The 20,248-nt window shown below is 46.4% G+C and overlaps 1 protein-coding gene across 1 annotated transcript; it reads right to left on the bottom strand.

Annotated features, from left to right (window-relative positions):
- Positions 1-13,638: 13,638 nt before the first annotated feature.
- LOC138301534 (olfactory receptor 10A7-like) lies at positions 13,639-14,580 on the bottom strand. Its single transcript, XM_069242050.1, has one exon. It carries the CDS (start codon positions 14,578-14,580, stop codon positions 13,639-13,641), a length of 942 nt encoding a protein of 313 aa, XP_069098151.1.
- Positions 14,581-20,248: the final 5,668 nt, after the last annotated feature.

The following is a 20,248-nucleotide window of genomic DNA, read 5'->3' as shown; positions in this document are numbered from 1 at the left end:
TTAGTCTCTGAGGGGGCTATTGATTTAGCCACCTTGGTTGCTTGTCCCCTTAACATGGATAAGTACAAGCAACTACCCCTAATAAATGGTGTTGAGGTTCAGGCCTACAGGGACACTGGTGCCAGTGTTACTATGGTAATTGAGAAACTGGTCCACCCTGAACAATACCTACTTGGTCACCAGTACCAAGTAACCGATGCTCACAACAACACACTTAGCCACCCCATGGCTGTTGTAAATCTCAACTGGGGGGGGGGGGGGTTACTGGTCCAAAGAAAGTTGTGGTAGCCTCAGATTTACCTGTAGACTGTCTACTAGGAAATGATTTGGAGACATCAGCTTGGTCAGATGTGGAGTTGGAGGCCCATGAAGCAATGCTGGGCATCCCAGGGCATATTTTTGCTTTAACCAGGGCTCAGGCCAAAAAGCAAAAAGGACAGGGAAGCTTGGATCCTGGAACAATGGACCAAGTGCTCCCTAAAGCTAGGGCTAGTAGAAGTAAAGCACTACCTACTATCCCTCCCTCTACAGTGGATTCTACTTCTGAGGAAGAAGAATTCCCTCCCTGTGCAGAACCTACACCAGAGGAGCTTGAAGCAGACACTGCTGAGCTTTTGGGTGAAGGGGGGCCTGCCAGAGAGGAGCTGAGTGTGGCACAGCAGGCCTGTCCCACATTAGAGGGTCTAAGACAGCAAGCTGTCAAACAGGCTAATGGGGATGTCAGTGACTCTCACAGAGTTTACTGGGAGGACAACCTCTTGTACACTGAGGCAAGGGATCCTAAACCTGGAGCTGCCAGGAGATTAGTGATTCCTCAGGAGTACAGAAAGTTCCTCCTAACACTGGCTCGCAACATTCCCCTAGCTGGGCATCTAGGGCAAATGAAAACATGGGACAGGCTTGTTCCCTTTTTTCATTGGCCTAGAATGTCTGAGGACACAAAAGATTTTTGTAAGTCCTGTGAAACCTGTCAAGCCAGTGGCAAAACAGGTGGCACCCCAAAGGCACCCCTTATTCCACTGCCTGTGGTTGGGGTTCCCTTTGAAAAGGTAGAGGTTGACATAGTTGGCCCCCTTGACCCTCCTACTGCTTCAGGCAATAGGTTTATCTTGGTGGTAGTGGACCATGCCACAAGATACCCTGAAGCTATTCCTCTTAGGACCACTACAGCTCCTACAGTGGCAAAGGCCCTCCTGGGAATATTTTCCAGGGTGGGCTTCCCAAAAGAGGTGGTATCAGACAGGGGAAGCAATTTCATGTCTGCTTACTTAAAGGCCATGTGGAAGGAGTGTGGTGTGACTTATAAGTTCACTACACCCTATCATCCACAAACAAATGGACTGGTGGAGAGATTTTACAAAACTCTCAAAGGCATGATTATGGGTCTCCCAAAAAATTCTGCAGGAGATGGGATATCCTTTTACCATGCCTCCTTTTTGCCTACAGGGAGGTACCCCAGAAAGGAGTGGGCTTCAGCCCCTTTGAACTTCTTTTTGGACACCCTGTTAGGGGTCCACTCACACTTGTCAAGGAGGGTTGGGAACAACCTTTAAAAGCTCCAAAGCAAGATATTGTGGATTATGTACTTGGCCTCAGATCAAGGATGGCTGAGTACATGAAAAAGGCCAGTAAAAACCTTCAGGCCAGCCAAGAGCTCCAGAAGCAATGGCATGACCAGAAGGCTGTTTTGGTTCAGTACCAACCAGGACAGAAAGTGTGGGTCTTGGAGCCTGTGGCCCCAAGAGCACTCCAAGATAAATGGAGTGGACCTCACACAATTGTTGAGAAAAAGGGTGAAGTCACCTACTTAGTTGACTTAGGAACTGCCAGAAGTCCCCTTAGGGTGCTCCATGTCAATCGCCTGAAACCCTACTATGACAGGGCTGATCTCACCCTGCTCATGGCAACTGATGAGGGACAGGAAGAAGACAGTGATCCTCTACCTGATCTCTTCTCTTCCACAGAACAAGATGCTCTAGTGGAAGGTGTTGTACTTGCAGATTGTCTTACTGCTGAGCAGAAAGACTACTGCATAAATCTCCTAGGTCAGTTCTCTGAACTCTTCTCTACTGTGCCAGGTACCACTTCTTGGTGTGAGCACACTATAGATACTGGAGACAGCTTGCCTGTCAAAAGTAAGATCTATAGGCAGCCTGACCATGTCACAGACTGCATAAAGCAAGAGGTGCAGACAATGTTAGAAATAGGAGTGGTTGAGCACTCTAAAAGTCCATGGGATTCTCCTGTGGTACTTGTACCAAAACCTCATTCCAAAGATGGAAAGAAGGAAATGCGGTTTTGTGTAGACTACAGAGGTCTCAACCCGGTAACCAAAACTGACGCTCACCCTATACCCAGGGCAGATGAGCTCCTAGATACACTGGCATCTGCCAAATATCTAAGCACTTTTGATTTGACTGCAGGGTATTGGCAGATCAAATTATCAGAAGATGCTAAAGCTAAAACTGCATTTTCAACCATGGAGGACATTACCAATTTACAGTAATGCCTTTTGGATTGAAAAATGCACCTGCCACTTTTCAAAGGTTGGTGAACACAGTCCTGCAAGGGCTGGAAGCTTTTAGTGCAGCATATTTGGACGATATAGCTGTCTTTAGCTCCAGTTGGAATGATCACCTGATCCACCTATGGAAAGTTTTGGAGGCCCTGCAAAAGGCAGGCCTCACTATCAAGGCTTCAAAGTGCCAGATAGGGCAGGGAAAGGTGGTTTATCTGGGACACCTTGTTGGTGGGGAACAGATTGCACCACTTCAGGGGAAAATCCAAACAATTATTGATTGGGTTCCCCCTACTACTCAGACTCAGGTGAGAGCCTTCCTAGGCCTCACTGGGTATTACAGGAGGTTCATTGAGAACTATGGCTCCATTGCAGCCCCTCTTAATGACCTCACATCCAAGAAAATGCCTAAAAAGGTATTATGGACAGCAAACTGTCAGAAAGCTTTTGAGGAGCTGAAGCAGGCCATGTGCTCTGCACCTGTCCTGAAAAGCCCTTGTTACTCTAAAAAATTCTATGTCCAAACTGATGCATCTGAATTAGGAGTAGGGGCAGTCCTATCACAACTTAATTCTGAGGGCCAGGATCAACCTGTTGCTTTTATTAGTAGGAGGTTGACCCCTAGAGAAAAGCATTGGTCTGCCATTGAGAGGGAGGCCTTTGCTGTGGTCTGGGCACTGAAGAAGTTGAGGCCATACCTGTTTGGCACTCACTTCATTGTTCAGACAGACCACAAACCTCTACTTTGGCTAAAACAAATGAAAGGTGAAAATCCTAAATTGTTGAGGTGGTCCATATCCCTACAGGGAATGGACTATACAGTGGAACATAGACCTGGGAGTACCCACTCCAATGCAGATGGACTCTCCAGATATTTCCACTTAGACAATGAAGACCCATCTGGGAATGATTAGTCTTATTGTCCTTCGTTTGGGGGGGGGGGGGTTGTGTAGGAAAGTACCATCTTGCCTGGCATGTTACCCCCATTTTTCACTGTATATATGTTGTTTTAGTTGTATGTGTCACTTGGACCCTGCCAGCCAGGGCCCCAGTGCTCATAAGTGTGCCTGACTGTGTTACCTGTGTAGTGACTAACTGTCTCACTGAGGCTCTGCTATCCAGAACCTCAGTGGTTATGCTCTCTCATTTCTTTCCAAATTGTCACTAACAGGCTAGTAACCAATTTTACCAATTCACATTGGCATACTGGAACACCCTTATAATCCCCTAGTATATGGTACTGAGGTACCCAGGGTATTGGGGTTCCAGGAGATCCCTATGGGCTGCAGCATTTCTTTTGCCACCCATAGGGAGCTCTGACAATTCTTACACAGGCCTGCCACTGCAGCCTGAGTGAAATAATGCACACATTATTTCACAGCCATTTTCACTGCACTTATGTAACTTATAAGTCACCTATATGTCTAACCTTTACCTAGTAAAGGTTGGGTGCTAAGTTACTTAGTGTGTGGGCACCCTGGCACTAGCCAAGGTGCCCCCACATTGTTCAGGGCCAATTCCCCGGACTTTGTGAGTGCGGGGACACCATTACATGCGTGCACTAAACATAGGTCACCTATGTGTAGCTTCACAATGGTAACTCCGAATATGGCCATGTAACATGTCTAAGATCATGGAATTGCCCCCTCTATGCCATCCTGGCATTGTTGGTACAATCCCATGATCCCACGGGTCTGTAGTTCAGACCCGGGTACTGCCAAACTGCCTTTTCTGGGGTTTCACTGCAGCTGCTGCTGCTGCCAACCCCTCAGACAGGTTTCTGCCCTCCTGGGGTCAAGCCAGGCTTGTCCCAGGATGGCGGAACAAAGGACTTCCTCTGAGAGAGGGTGTTACACCCTCTCCCTTTGGAAAATGGTGTGAAGGCAGGGGAGGAGAAGCCTCCCCCAGCCTCTGGAAATGCTTTCATGGGCACATTTGTGCCCATTTCTGCATAAGCCAGTCTACACCGGTTCAGGGACCCCTTAGCCCTGCTCTGGCACGAAACTGGACAAAGGAAAGGGGAGTGACCACTCCCCTGACCCTCACCTCTCCTGGGAGGTGTCCAGAGCTCCTCCAGTGTGCTCCAGACCTCTGCCATTTTGGAAACAGAGCTGCTGCTGGCACACTGGACTGCTCTGAGTGGCCAGTGCCACCAGGTGACGTCAGAGACTCCTTCTGATAGGCTCCTTCAGGTGTTGCTAGCCTATCCTCTCTCCTAGGTAGCCAAACCCTCTTTTCTGGCTATTTAGGGTCTCTGTCTCTTGGGATTCCTTAGATAACGAATGCAAGAGCTCATCAGAGTTCCTCTGCATCTCTCTCTTCACCTTCTGCCAAAGAATCGACTGCTGACCGCGCTGGAAGCCTGCAAAACTGCAACAAAGTAGCAAAGACGACTACTGCAACTCTGTAACGCTGATCCTGCCGCCTTCTCGACTGTTTTCCTGGTGGTGCATGCTGTGGGGGTAGTCTGCCTCCTCTCTGCACTAGAAGCTCTGAAGAAATCTCCAGTGGGTCGACGGAATCTTCCCCCTGCAACCGCAGGCACTAAAGAACTGCATTACCGGTCTCCTGGGTCTCCTCTCAGCACGACGAGCGAGGTCCCTTGAATCCAGCAACTCTGTCCAAGTGACTCCCACAGTCCAGTGACTCTTCAGTCCAAGTTTGGTGGAGGTAAGTCCTTGCCTCCCCACGCCAGACTGCATTGCTGAGAACCACGACTTTTGTAGCTACTCCGGCTTCCGTGCACTTCCGGCGGAAATCCTTTGTGCACAGCCAAGCCTGGGTCCACGGCACTCTAACCTGCATTGCACGACTTTCTAAGTTGGTCTCCGGCGACGTGGGACTCCTTTGTGCAACTTCGGCGAGCACCGTTTCACACATCCTTGTAGTGCCTGTTTCTGGCACTTCTGCAGGTGCTACCTGCTGCTGAGAGGGCTCCTTGTCTTGCTTGACGTCCCCTCTGTCCCCAGACGCAATTGGCGACATCCTGGTCCCTCCTGGGCCACAGCAGCATCCAAAAATCCTTTTTGCACGATTTACAGCTAGCAAGGCTTGTTGGCTGTATTTCCACAGGAAAATACTTCTGCACGACTCTCCACGGCGTGGGAGATCCATCCTCCAAAGGGGAAGTTTCTAGCCATTGTCGTTCCTGCAGAATCCTAAGTTTCTACTGTCCAGTAGCAGCTTCTTTGCATCCACCGTTGGCATTTCTTGGGCATCTGCCCATCTCCGACTTGCTTGTGACTTTTGGACTTGGTCCCCTTGTTCCACAGGTACCCTCGTCTGGAAATCCATTGTTGTTGCATTGCTGGTTTGTGTCTTTCCTGCAGAATTCCCCTATCACGACTTCTTTGTCCTTTGGGGAACTTTAGTGCACTTTGCACTCACTTTTCAGGGTCTTGGGGAGGGCTATTTTTCTAACCCTTACTATTTTCTAATAGTCCCAGCGACCCTCTACAAGGTCACATAGGTTTGGGGTCCATTCGTGGTTCGCATTCCACTTTTGGAGTATATGGTTTGTGTGGCCCCTATCCCTATGTGTCCCCATTGCATCGTATTGTAACTATACATTGTTTGCACTGTTTTCTAAGACTATACTGCATATTTTTGGTATTGTGTACATATAACTTGTGTATAATTGCTATCCTCATACTGAGGGTACTCACTGAGATACTTTGGCATATTGTCATAAAAATAAAGTACCTTTATTTTTAGTATATCTGTGTATTGTGTTTTCTTATGATATTGTGCAAGTGACACTAGTGGTACTGTAGGAGCTTCACTCGTCTCCTAGTTCAGCCTAAGCTGCTCTGCTAAGCTACCATTATCTATCAGCCTATGCTTCTAGACACCCTATACACTAATAAGGGATAACTGGGCCTGGTGCAAGGTGCAAGTACCCCTTGGTACTCACTACAAGCCAGTTCAGCCTCCCACAACATTCACCTGTTCATTTTAAGCATTATATACAAGGACTTTGTGCCTTTATTTTGCATTCATGGAGGACAGTTTGTCAGATTCTATTTTAATGTTATTATAGCATGAGATCACTGTTGATGATATTGCAATATACAATGTTCACTTTGATTGAGCTGGCATTTGCTGACCCGCCTCTTTTCCATCTGGATATGTGCCTACTAGCTGTGTTCTTAATATTACGTTCACTTAGTTTCCAAGATTCTTTGAAAACATATTGCACTCCCTGTGCAGCTGTAATCATTTTCGAAGTGCAGTGCCTCTTCTGCCTTCTTGCGGCTACAACCAGTAACATATTTACAATTACAAAAAAAGAAGCTTGTCATGAAACAAACATCAGGCTAATCAAGAGAGGTCTTGAGGGGAGAGAATAGCCTATTTTTAAGAAATATTCAAGGACTTTGTTGGCTGGCTTAAAATAATCCTAAAATTGATAAGCTCTTGCATCTATGTTGTTCCTCAGCCAGGCTGTGGATGAGAGAGCACACCTTTACCTGTTTCGTCATTGTGAGCAAAGACCAAATCCTGAGAAATAAAAAATGAATCTTCTACAGCTACAGTCAGATGTTATTTGATGTGTTAGGTAGTGGTTCCCAAACTGTGTGCAGAGCCCCTGACTAGTTTTGACAACGCACTGGGGTGCTATGGCACACAGATTGAGAACCACTGGAAGGGAATGCTCAGTGGCTCCTGGCATCCTAAAGCCAATACAGTGTCATTTTAACCTCTCCCTTTGATACAACTTAGTGCACCTACTTTTATGCTGTTTTTCACTGTATCACATTTTGGTAAGTGCACCCCATAGTGTCTATCATTGGAGATGGGGCACTTCAAAGACTGTGGCCAAGTGCATGCCTGCGGAAACACACTTTACAAAGGAGATGGAGTGTTTGTATAACTGCATAACTATGCATCCTCTGTTCTTCAAAGGAAGAAAATGCTCAGCAAAGACCCTGATTGGCTGAAGGATGATTCACTTGAAAAGTAACTTTTTCCATTCAGAAACAAAACAACATTTTTGAAGTAAAGTGGCAAGTTGTATTGAGCCCAGCTTCCACTGATTTTATTAATAACAATGACCCTCTTAGATAGGAAAATAGTTCACCTTTTAGTTGAGGAAGCTCTGCGTGCCAGAACATGGAAAGGACTAGATCAGAATCTCACCTGAAGGAGCAGGTAACATACTCCTGAACTGAGAAATAAAAGTGCTGTTAGACTTCCAGGTGCTTTCACTACCAAACGTATTCAAACATAGGACTACCAGCCCATGTTGTACTAAATGGTGGTGCGAGGTTGTTTATAAAGTGCTGCTAAGGTAAGAGACGTGTTGCACCACTCAGCCCCACATATGACTGGCGACATCCATAGCACAGCTCTCTATGGCCTATATTTATACTCGGTTTGTGCTGAATTAGCGTCATTTTGTTTTACGCTAATTCAGCGCAAACCTAACTCCATAATTATACTTTGGCGCTAGACACGTCTAGCGCCAAAGTTATGAAGTTTACATCATTTTCAGGACATGGAAACCTACCTTGCGTAAATGAGATGCAAGATAGGCATTCCCATGGAGAAAACGACAATATGGCCTTGGCGCCATATTGATCCCCCTCTGCTAAAACCTAGCACGGGCGATGAGGGCCTTAAATAATGGTGCTAAGCTTGCTTAGCACCATCAATTAATGCCTGAGTCAGGGCAGGCGTTAGGGGACCTGTGGACCTTTTTCCATGGCCAGAGACCACAGAAAGAGCCCACAGGTGCTCTTCCATTGCCCCAGGGACACCCTCACCCACCCCCACACACACCAGGAAGACACCTAAGGATGGGGGGACCACATGCCAGGTAGGTAGAGGTAAGTATGGGTAAATATATATCTATATATATTTTTCGAAGTGCCATAGGGAGGCCTAACTTGGGCCCCCCTACATGGCACTGGGCCCAGTGGCCATGGGGACATATGTCCAGAGATCAGCCCCTTTTGCACATTTTTGTCCGGTTGAGTTGCAAACATTTGTTTCTCTTCTCACCCCCTTGTCTACTGACCCAAAAGGAATGGTTTGCCTTAACTGCAATATGTGCAACTTTGTATTCTGCATGCCACAGATTAATTTCCCTCTGATCCCATGCAATTTCTGGGCGGAAAGCCTTCATGTGCCTAAAATTAATGTCGTACTACATCCAAACTGTCCCAGGGAAGTCTGATGCCGCACTATAAATAAGGGAAGTATAACCCATGATTTGTGGAACCAAGGAGGGAAACCTTTCAATAATGATCGCTGCATAAAAGTTGAAACCTGTCACCCAGTTCTTCATTGATATCTCCAGTTCTTCCGTGATCTCTCCACCCACATTTTCTTAGGACGAAAATTCCCATCCCTACCTTGCCTCCCATTTCCTGGCAGCACGCCTGCAGTAAGAAGGTCTAAAACATCACAAAACTCTCCCTTACACATTCTTTTTTTTGTTTCAGTTGGTACATGTCTCACTATCAACCCGGTGGACAGACTGTGGGATTAGGACGTCTGAAAACTACTGTTGGCAAATGGGAAATCTGGGTTGCTTGAGGGACTGGCTTGTATGCCAGAATCTTCTGAGTGCTCAACTGTGCTGGCACTATGTTGGTGGAAGGAACTATGACCCTTCTCTAACATCTTGGCAACCTCCCCGTGAAGCACTGGATGTGTCTAGCTGGATTGCCACACTGGATACTGCAGCCCCCTATAGCTGTTGGATTGTCATTGCCCTTCATTATACCAGCAAGACTTCTGCTTCTGAGTACAGGCTGCTGAGGTCAGAGGGAACCCACCTGCAGGGCTGGTACCAGTTGGGTCACTGCCAGCTGGTTACTTACCCCCTGAGCCTGTACCACCTGCGGCAGTGCCACCTGACCCCTGGGTTATAGTGATTGAGATGGTTTCCCCTCCTTCCCCTCGGTTGCCTTGGCATGTTCAGTAAGTGAAATAACAAGTTGGTGTTGCTAATCCCACTACCCCCCAGGGAAACCTAGGCTTGTGTACCCAAATTGCATCCTTCTCCTAGACTGGATGCTGGCAACTCACCCTCTGCACTTGTTACTACTACACCTGAGGAAGTTGTTGTTAACATGGTCTCTCTTGAGCCTACAGAGGCCTCTCTGAACCTAGCTGGTGCCCGCCTTGCCCTCTTTGGGGGATTCTTGGAGCTGGTGGCCCCTTCAGCTGCTCCTAGACCATCTTTGACTCTCCTGAGGGCCCAGTCCATTCCATGTTATTGTGCTACTGCCCATCATTTCATGAACTGCTTCAGTGCTGTAGGGTTGACTCCCCATCTTGGACCTCTTGAGCTGTCTCAGTAAGACGTTTTGCTACTGAGTGTGCTCACTTAGGTGGCATCCTATAAGGTAACACAAGCCTTATTACTGATGGTATAGAGAGTTTGTACAAGGTATTAATCATGGTAGAGAGAATGGACAAGCTAAAGAGCCCTTAAAAGTGATGGTACAAGGTGTTTGGAGAAAGAGGGGGTCCCTTATAGCTTCACTTACCCCCTAGAGATCCACCCCCAGAAGTTATGCCTGGCTTCCCTTGTTCAAGTCAAGATAAAACCCATCTAAGCCCATACTTAGCTTTGTTCTTCTAGATTGCACCCTGGCCCCTGATAACCCAAAATGTACCTCTCACATGAAATATGAGCCCAGCCAACTTAGACCCCTACCCATGGCCGCACTTTTATCCTAGCCTTTGGGAGACAGACACCTTACATCCGGAAATGGTCCTGGTTCCTCAAGAATGTTATGTTATCCGCTCAGTAGATTAGATGTTAAATATTGTTACTAAAATACTGAAAAACAACACAGGAGGGTGTGAGAAAGAACAATTGCCTGCTTACCTTCCCATATAATTCACAACCAAACCAACAAAAGCGGATGCATGAAGTCTAGTTCTTAAGTTCCTAACAAAATCTTATTCTTGTAAAAGACCCCTCACCCACCGACCTAGCTGGTGGCATGCTTCATCGTCGGCATCCCTAGCACCTCCAGGGTGTGCTTCCACACCTGATTGCAGTGGAGCGGATTAGATTAATTAGATCTAGGAGTACAATATAACTCCAGCTACATCACGCTTGTTTTTGAACTTGTCAGAGAGCACCAGCAATAAAATAGGTGCATTCGTACAAGGGCACCCTCTAGCCATTTCTAATATCACTTATTTTTTTCTTTAAGTTTATGCCCATTTTAGAATTTAGGTGCGCTGACACAATAACAAACTTCTAGCAACCTCTGCTGTAATCAGGCGTGGAAGCATACCCCGGAGGCACTAGGCACCCGGGGTGGGACCTTGATAATGAAACATACCACCTCCGAGGTCGGTTGGTGAGGGGTCTTTTACAAGAAAAAGATTTTGTAAGGAACATAAGAACTAGGCTTCATGCACCTGCTTTTGTCGGTTTGGTTACCAAAATACAACAATGAACAGTTAGCAGCTTGTAGAGAATTATTGCGTACCCATTAAGATGAAGTCCCTCACCTCACTTCGCAGTCCCCAGTAAGATACCCTGCTTCACCCTTTTCCTAACCTGGTCCTAGTCTCACACGGCCGGAAGCAAGCGGCTACTAAACATGGGCCCTCATTCTGACCTTGGCGGGCGGCGGAGGCCGCCCGCCAAAGTCCCGCCGTCAGGTTACCGTTCCGCGGTCGAAAGACCGCGGCGGTAATTCTGACTTTCCCGCTGGGCTGGCGGGCGGTCGCCTTCAGACCGCCAGCCAGCCCAGCGGGAAAGAGGCTTCCACGATGAAGTCGGCTCGGAATCGAGCCGGCGGAGTGGAAGCTGTGCGACGGGTGCAGTTGCACCCGTCGCGTATTTCACTGTCTGCGCAGCAGACAGTGAAATACATGTAGGGGCCCTCTTACGGGGGCCCCTGCAATGCCCATGCCAGTGGCATGGGCACTGCAGGGGCCCCCAGGGGCCCCGCGACCCCCCCTACCGCCATCCGGATCTCGGCGGTCCGACCGCCGGGATCTGGATGGCGGTAGGGGGGGTCGGAATCCCCGCGGCGGTGCAGCAAGCTGCGCCGCCGCGGAGGATTCAATGGGGCCGCGGTACACTGGCGGGACCCCGCCAGTGGTGCCGGTCCGACCGCGGCTTTACCGCCGCAGTCGGAATCCCCATTGGAGCACCGCCGGCCTGTCGGCGGTGCTCCCGCGGTCCTCCGCCCTGGCGGTCAAAGACCGCCAGGGTCAGAATGACCACCATAGTATAGATGTTCATTGCTTCTTGTGGCCACTAGATGGTGTGAAACCTCCATTTGTCAAAGCAAATGGAACAGAAGATTTCCAAAGTAGATAGGTAGAGGATACATGGTAACCAGTGTAAATGATACAGCACTTCCAACGATCATCAACGCTGACTAAATAATCCGTGGCAGATAATTGGGATAGTGTGAAAGTTGCTATGCAAATATAGAAAGAGATTTTCCCAGTTGTATTTTAATATCTCTTCTGGGGACTCACAGCCTCACAAAATAAAGAAATTGGTTAAAAATGCAAATATCCTTGACATATCCTTAATATATGCGCCACCTCAACCAAAGGTCATTGTTTAGCAGAACACTCGCCTCACTTTTATTTTGAGCCGGCACCGTGACTCAAAGTCGCAAGCTCTAAAAACAGTGCATTCCCAGAACGCTACCAGAAACCTGAGACTCAAATGGTCATGGCTACTGTATAAGTGCCATGCCGTGCCCGGGAGACCCTAGCATGTTCAGACAAGTAATGGCCTCAACCAGCATAAATACACACAATCTTTAAACAATACCCCATTAAACTCATTAGAATATGAAATCCAGTGCTATATCAAGCCTCACCCTTCCCCTTCCCCCCCACCCCCAACCCTCCCCCCCCCCCCCCCCCCGCTGCTCACATACCTGGAAGGCTAGCAAAATCAGTCAGGAACCTCCATGTCGCAGCACATTCAGGAGACAAAGATGGGGCCATCAGGTACTAGCCCACTTTTAAAGGATCCTACTCTGCCACTCCCCTCCCTTGCATACCCCATGACCACTTTCGGCAATTACCCACCTCAGGCCCCCACCCCTTCATGGTGAAGAAGCTAATGACGCCCACCTGCAAATGACGATGGGCTCTTCCCCAGTACCACTTCACTGTGTCTTTAAAACTGGAAGAGTTTAGATCTTATTCTGCTGTGGTTGCTGTAACTGTGTAAATGGTCGTAGACAGGCATGTGAAAGACAAAAGTTGCTGCTTTACAGAGCAACTCTTCACTTGCCAGGAAATTAAACTACAATGGATTTCACTGATTGCAAGGAGTTTGGTTATATAAATCACGTTATAAATTGAAGATTTTGGCCGATCTGTGCTCAATCGTCCAAACATTTTTAGAGTGCAGAGACATTGCTTAATGTCAGTTGATAAACACTGATGCTTGACCTTCAAAAACGCTTGAGTCTATGTGTGGAGGGGGATATGTCAAAACAACTTGCAGGTATTTTTATCTGCTGTTAATAAAGCAAGATTTGCATGTTTACCCAATGTAGCTGGCTGAATTTCAGATCACTAATACCTAGAGGGGAAGAGGAGTGGGTAGCAAATGATATAGGAAATAATGGGCAAACAGTTAAGAGGCAAATGACCCTGTTGGGGAAAGATAATTTGCAGTGGGTTCCAACTTTAAAACATGCCCACATTCATTGTGTGCTGACTTTACACTGTATTGCCTACATTGAATGGATCCTTTCAAAATAGTATAAGAATGGAAATGATGAAAGTAGGCAAATGAGCACAGGCCAAACATGCTTGTTATACCAGTATGGCATAACACCACATCAAACATAACTACTGCTCTTAAATCAAATGTTCAATTTAAGCGCAGGTTTGCAATTAATGTTCCATTTGTAGTTCTTGTGTGTCTGGGTGGCTAGTAGCATCCTCCAGATCCAAGCTTAGAAATTAAAGGCTTCTATTAAGCAACCAAGGTAATAATTACAGATGGTCTCTTACTCCCAATGCAGCCAACAATGGAAGTTAATGCCCCTATTGAGATTTCAAGTGTGTCAGGAACAGTGTGCCAATCCTTTTATCAATTGTCCCATACAACACCCATAATTCAGCGAAAGCAAAAAGAACCAGAGCCATATCACAAAACATGTCTAAGACATGTATTGACCTGAACACTTTGTTCTGCTTAGTACTTTCCTCACAGCACCTTTCACTTCTTGGTTTCTTAAACTGTAGATCAGAGGGTTTAACATAGGCAGCACAGCAGCATAAAAGAGAGCCAAAAGCTTATCACTGTTCTGCCAGTGGCCTGATTTAGGCAGGACATATGCACAGGTTCCAGTCCCATAGAACAAAGAGACCGAGAGAAGGTGGGAGGCACAGGTGGAGAAGGCCTTATGTCTACCCATAGCTGACCTGATCTTCAGGATGGCAGCAATGATGTATACATATGAAGTGACAATTAACACAAAGGGCATAAAGACAATGAGCACTCCTGCTATATAAGTGGCAACCTTGTTTCTTTGAGTGTCCGAGCAAGCTAGTTTCAATAATGGGAGAACATCACAAAAGAAATGGTTAATTATGTTTGGTCCACAGTAGGATAAACTGAATGTAGCACTGGTCTGACCCAACGAATAAGTCCCACCAATCAGCCATGCCCCAGTTGTGAGACGAGCGCAGACTCTCTTGGTTATTATAGTAGTGTAATGCAGGGGATGGCATATTGCGACGTAGCGATCATATGCCATGGCAGCTAGAAGGAAGCAATCTGCTGTCCCAATGAAAACAAACATATACATCTGGACACCACAGCTGATCAAATTAATATTTTTTCTTCTCGATAAGATGGTGATCAGCATTTTGGGGATGGTGACTGTGATGTAACAGGCCTCTAACATTGACAGGTTCCTCAGGAAGCGATACATTGGAGAGTGAAGGAGTGGGTCCACTGTTATCACGAGGATGATGATAATGTTCCCCAATATGGTCCCGAAGTAAATGAATACAAATGATGTAAAGAGCAGCACCTGTACACGAGGATCATTGGAAATTCCAAGAAAAATAAATTCTTTCACTGAAGTCTGGTTCATCGTTTTCCACCAACTGTAATAAAATAAAGAAAATAAACATGGCAGCACAGTAACATATTTTATTGCATCATTTATTATTTGCTGATCGTTATCTTACCTCATGGTACCCTGAATTCACCTTACCTCATGGTACCCTGAGTTGACCTAGGCAGAAAATATGGTCAACTAGCTTAGTTCTTTGCCTTTCGTCGCAGGTGGCTGGTCCATAATCCAGTTCTAGGTACTTGACACATGACCTTTGTTTTTTAAGTGAATTTCTATTTTTTTAAATTCTATTTTCTAACTATAAGTCTCTGTAACCTTTGTTTTTTCAGTGAATTTCTATGTTTTTTTTAAACAAAAAGTAACTTTCATTACTATATGTTAATCCAACCACCGGCAGCCAGTCCCTGTGGCAAACCTGTATCTACCCAACCCCATGCTGTTCACATTCTTTGGCCATAGGTCTGCGTTGCCCCCTCCCCTAGCTAATTTCAGCCTCATGGACCCCAACCCCTGGGGCCCAGCATTAATATATATTTTTTTTTGGGGGGGGGAGATCTGCATGTCACCCCTCTGTGGCCCGATTATGGGGAACCCATCCCCTATGGCCTGGCCTTCTAAAAAAGTATTTTTGGGTGGAGGGGGGCCACAGGGCCCCCCCTCCACTAGCTGATTTTAGCAACAGGGACTCCATCTCCTGGGGCCCAGCGTTAATATGTTTCTATTTTTTGGTGAGGGGGATGTGTGGCCCCCCTGCCTGGGCTGATCCTGGTCCCAGAGACCTCATCCACCGGGGCTGGCGCAAACATTTTAGTTTTTGGGGGGAGAAGGACCTCGTGGCCCTCCTCCCGAGGCTGACCTTGGCCCTGGGGATTCTATCCTCCGAGGCCCAGCCATGTCACCGGGGTGCCCCCCCAGGGCACCCAGTCAAAATTGTTGGGGACAGGAGGGGGAGCCTGAGGGCCCCATGGTCCCAGCTGGCTCCCCACCTCCTGCGAGAGCTGGCATTGCTGTCAAAGAGAGGGAGCTGCTAAAGATGGAGCTCCCTCTCTATAAGAGCAATAGTTTCTTCTGTTTCATTTCCTGCATGTCTGGAGGCAGGGAACCAAAGGAAACCTCTGCTTCCAGAAAGTGAGAGCTTTTTGGCAGATCTCACTTTCTGAAACCGGAGTGTTTGCTCTGACTTGGTGGGAGCTGTCTAAGCTCCTGCCAAGTCAGAACAACCAGCTAAGTCCCATGGGTGGGCACCCCGGGACATAACAGGAGCTGGCCCTGGAGGGTGGCGGTCCCCAGGATCACAAAAGGAGTGCTGCTGCACCACTCCAACATTTCAATTAGCCCCCGGGAGTTGGTGGTTCCCAGGCCACAGGGTCCGTAATGTACCCCCTATCTTATTTAAATTCAGCCTGGGGAGGTAGTGGTCCCTGGGGCTGCAAGGGGGCCTTCATTGAACATTTGCCCGTGGAGGTGGTGGTCCTTGGGTAACCCCACATTTCATTCTATCTTCTGCCATCTTCTATCTTCTTTTTCTTTTACCTGGAAAGATGCACATTGTCCATATTGTGTTTTGGGCCATTTACTGTCACGGGCACTAGGCCTACCCACACAAGTTGAGGTACCATTTTTATTGTGAGATTTGTGGGAGCATAAAATAGAACAACATTTATTACCTATTGGAGTGCACTGCACTTTTGCCTTTGAAATGTAAGCCAGTGTAAAAGAAAGATGACATTTCGAAAAATATCCTTCAAATAATATGCTAGACAGGTACCCACAAGTTCAGTGCTGTAGAAATAACTACTTCTAAACTATATATGTTTTTCCCATTTCAGAAATACATGTTTCCTTGATACCCATTTTTCCCTCTACCTATTTTGCTATAAGAATTGGCCTATACTCGGTATTCAAATGAAAACCATTTTACGGTGCAGCTCAATTGTTGGCTCTAGGTACATTGGGTTCTTGGGCAACCTACAAATCCTATATATCCCCGCAATCAGAAGGGTCTAGCAGACATAATGGTATATTGTTTTTGTCTATCAGTCATCATGACCAAAAGTTACAGATGAAAATGTTGTCACAAATGGCCATTTTTTCCAACTCAATTTCAATATTTCTTTATTTCAACAGTTCTTTTCCTTGGAAAAACTTTGAGGGATCTACACATATGGCCCCTTGCTGAATTTGGAGTTTAATCTACTTTTTTTAAAAAATGTATAGCTTTTCTGGATCACCCATGGGTTTCCTACTGGTTTCCACCACAATCTGTATGTATGTTGAAAGCACAAAAGATAGGTGAAGTAGGCTACCTCTTAGAAAAATGTCAAAACTGAGGTAAAAGTGTAGGTTTTTGAATTCAACTCTGCATGTTCCTGAAAGCTGGGAAGATGGTGACTTTAGTACAGCAAGCCATGTATTGATGCCATTTTTAGGGAAAAAAACAGACACTTTTATCTGGAGCACTTTTCCATATTTTTCTCAAAATGTTGCAATATTTCATCTATTTTCACAGTCCCCTCCAGAGGAATCCACAATCCCTGGGTACCTACAACCCCAGAATGTTGGGAAAAAAGGACATACATTTGGTGTGGATACCTCATGTGGAAAAACGTTATGGAGCCCTGAGCAGGAACTACCACAAATAGCCAACACAAATCTCAGCACTGGGGGTGGGGGACAGCAGCTAAGGGGTTCTGGCAGCAAAAAAGGGCTTTTTTATTGTTGTGGTTAATGAGTCTCAGGAGCAGCTGCCATGAGGAGAAAGAGGACTCTCTCTCCCACTCTGTGCTACTTCATTTAATCGTTTTCTGAGAGGCTCCTTTAGTTTTTCTCATGTTTTAACTCTGTTGCCTGGCTCAGAAGTCTGAAGGTGAGGTCATTTTTTGCTTGCTGGTCCATGCAGGAAAGGTACTCGTTAAATACAGTTTACATTCTGCTCTTCCCATGCCCATACATTCTATGTTTTGATGGAAGACTCTCCATATATTTATTCACAATACAGGCCAATACATACTGTTGTACCTGGCCCTTTCTGCAGTGTCATCCCAAAAGCTTTTTGCCTTCCTACTCCTGTTTTGGGGGGAATCCCTTGTTGTTGTCTTTAGGACTCTGTGCATTTTACCCCTGCTAAGCAGTGCTAACATGCTTGTCCTCTTTCCTTAAGACAATGGTTTACATGTCCTGGTAGTGAAAAACACCTTTTTACCATTGTTAGGTTTATCTCTCTCCCAGTATAACATTGGAATTGCCTTATTTAATTTCATAAGTATAATTTCAGAATGGGAAGGGATCACCAATTCATATTTGGTGTCTCTGGAACTGACAATTTAAAATCCTAACTTATGGTGAAGTTGAATTTTAAATTGTAATTTTGAAAATGCTACTTTTAAAAAGTTGGCATTTTCTCACCACAGCTATTTAGTGCCTGTAGCCTGAAGTGGCAAAACTGCTGCAGCAAGATTTGCACAAAAATGAGTTGTAATTGGGAATCCATGGAGGCGATCATGCATTGTATTAATCCAACTTTAATGAAGTTACAAGGTACAGACATTTAAAAGAGCCTTGTCAATAACACAAACAAAAACACCTGTATTTTGTGCACTGAATCTGATGCACAAAATGTGTATTTCATGCACTGATTCTGATGCACACAATGAAACTGGGCTGTTGGTTGAGGGAAGTAAAACCCTAATCAAGCAGCAACCACAATCTCTGTCAAGGTGAAGTCACAAGCAAACCCCAAAAGAACCTGTTCTTAACCTGAGGGTAGCTTGGGACAAACACAGTCAGGCTTAATTTAGAAGCAAGGTGTAAAGTATTTATGCAGCACTTCAAACAGCAATAAAGTGAAAACACAACACAAGAGAAAATCCCACAGAAATGTAGAAATAAATAGAGTGGAATATAATACATTATTTCACACTAAAATTACAAATATCCTATCAACAGAACCAGTGAAATGCAATTTCAGAGATTTCAAATAAGTAAAGCACATTAAAGCACAAAGTGCGAATTGAGGGTATTTGGTCATGTGATACTTGGTGAAAGTTACAAGTTCAAGTCAACTGCGATGGCGCACAGGTCGGATACGGGGACCAGGTTAGACCCACTGAAATATTTACTGTAGAAATGCCGGCTCTTTATATGATACATCAAAATGACATTTATCGTGCCGAGTCCAGGGGTTCCCTACTATTGGACGGGGGCTTGCTCTTGCATCCCAAGGTGCTCTTCTAGTGTAGTGTGGTCGGGCAGCCTTAGTCTTATCAGAGAGGAGTGCTAGACACCTGCAAATATACACACAGCCAATAAATGAGACACATGACTCAAGAAGGAGATCTACACCAGTTCACAAAAATAACTAGTATCTTTATATATGTTTAGACACCAGAATCAATGCGATCAAGTAAGAGTATTTAGCAAGAAAATCTCAACAGTTTTGAAAAATTGAGACAGTGCAATTTCTGAACAGTGACAATGCTATCCTATGGAGAGAAAGACAAGTACTTCATTTAGGTGTATTATGGTGACTTACATGGCCACTCTCTTGGACTTAAGGTAAGTATAGGGCAGGGGTCAGGACCACACCAACAGGCCACTGTGTGCAGCACTAGGGCAGCCAGGTGCAGAGGTGTAGTGCAGCATCGGGTGGCCAATGTTTTTAATTGGGATCGATCTGGTTGAAAAGAGGATGCAGCTCTGGGCATGGAGTCCAGTCGGGAAGAACCAACAGGTGAGTTTAAGTTTTGAGATGCTTGGGGATGGAGGGACACCTTTGCTCCTCGCCTCCATGGGCTAGGGGCGACAGGTGCAGAAATGTTCTGAGTCGTTCGGTTTTCCACCAGGAGCACTCATGGTTGAGGGAGCCTGCAGGCAAAGGCTGCAAGCCAAGCAGTGTCAGTAAGTCACAGTCTGCAAGTACAAGGTGGGCTTTGTCTTTGGAGGGCTGGGGTGCCACGTTTAAACTATTGGTCCACTTCAACTCAGACTAGGCAGCACTGATACAGTGGTGCTTTCCAGTGTTGGGGTTTCTGTGGTCGAGAGTCCTCGTAGTTCTCTTGCGGTGCCTGCAAAATGCATGAAAGCAGCTCTGCTGCTCCATAGGAGTTGCTGGGTCTTTGTTGAAGGCAGGCAGGCCTTCTAGGCTTTTGGGGGCACAGCAGCTTGCAGGATGAGTCCACTCTGGAGCAAATTGGACAGCAGGATTGGGGCCAAGTCAGGTGCCTGTGCCTCTGGCTTTGCTTTTATGGCTCTTGAATGTCCTTCTTCATAGGTCAGGGGAATCTGTTTTCCAGGTGCCATGGGCTCTCCTAAATCCTGAATTTGGGTGTGTATCAGGGAGTGTTGGGTAGTAGCCCCTTTATGGTAAATGACGGGCATAACTCTGTCCCAGAGTTCCTAAATCTGCCAACACCAAGATGGCAGTTTTCTAAATGTAGTGTCCGCATCAGGTATTTCACCATAGGGGTGGGACTGACCTGAGATGTGGACACACCTCTCTGCATTCCAAATTTCCCTCCTGGCCCTGTGGCAGGGGCAGTCAGCATCTCTCCTTTGAGTGAAGCCAGATCTGCATGCCAAGAGTGGTGGGCTTCTTTGAACCCCCCTGAACCTTGGATTGCAGAGTCACAGATCATCCTGGGGCGTGTACACATCTCTCCCAGAGCAGGGTTGGTTTATAACCATG

The sequence above is a fragment of the Pleurodeles waltl genome, chromosome 6, assembly GCF_031143425.1.
Source record: "Pleurodeles waltl isolate 20211129_DDA chromosome 6, aPleWal1.hap1.20221129, whole genome shotgun sequence".
NCBI classification, from domain to species: Eukaryota; Metazoa; Chordata; class Amphibia; order Caudata; family Salamandridae; genus Pleurodeles; species Pleurodeles waltl.
Note: the sequence above shows the minus strand (reverse complement) of the source record. Positions and strands in the feature narration are given on the sequence as shown.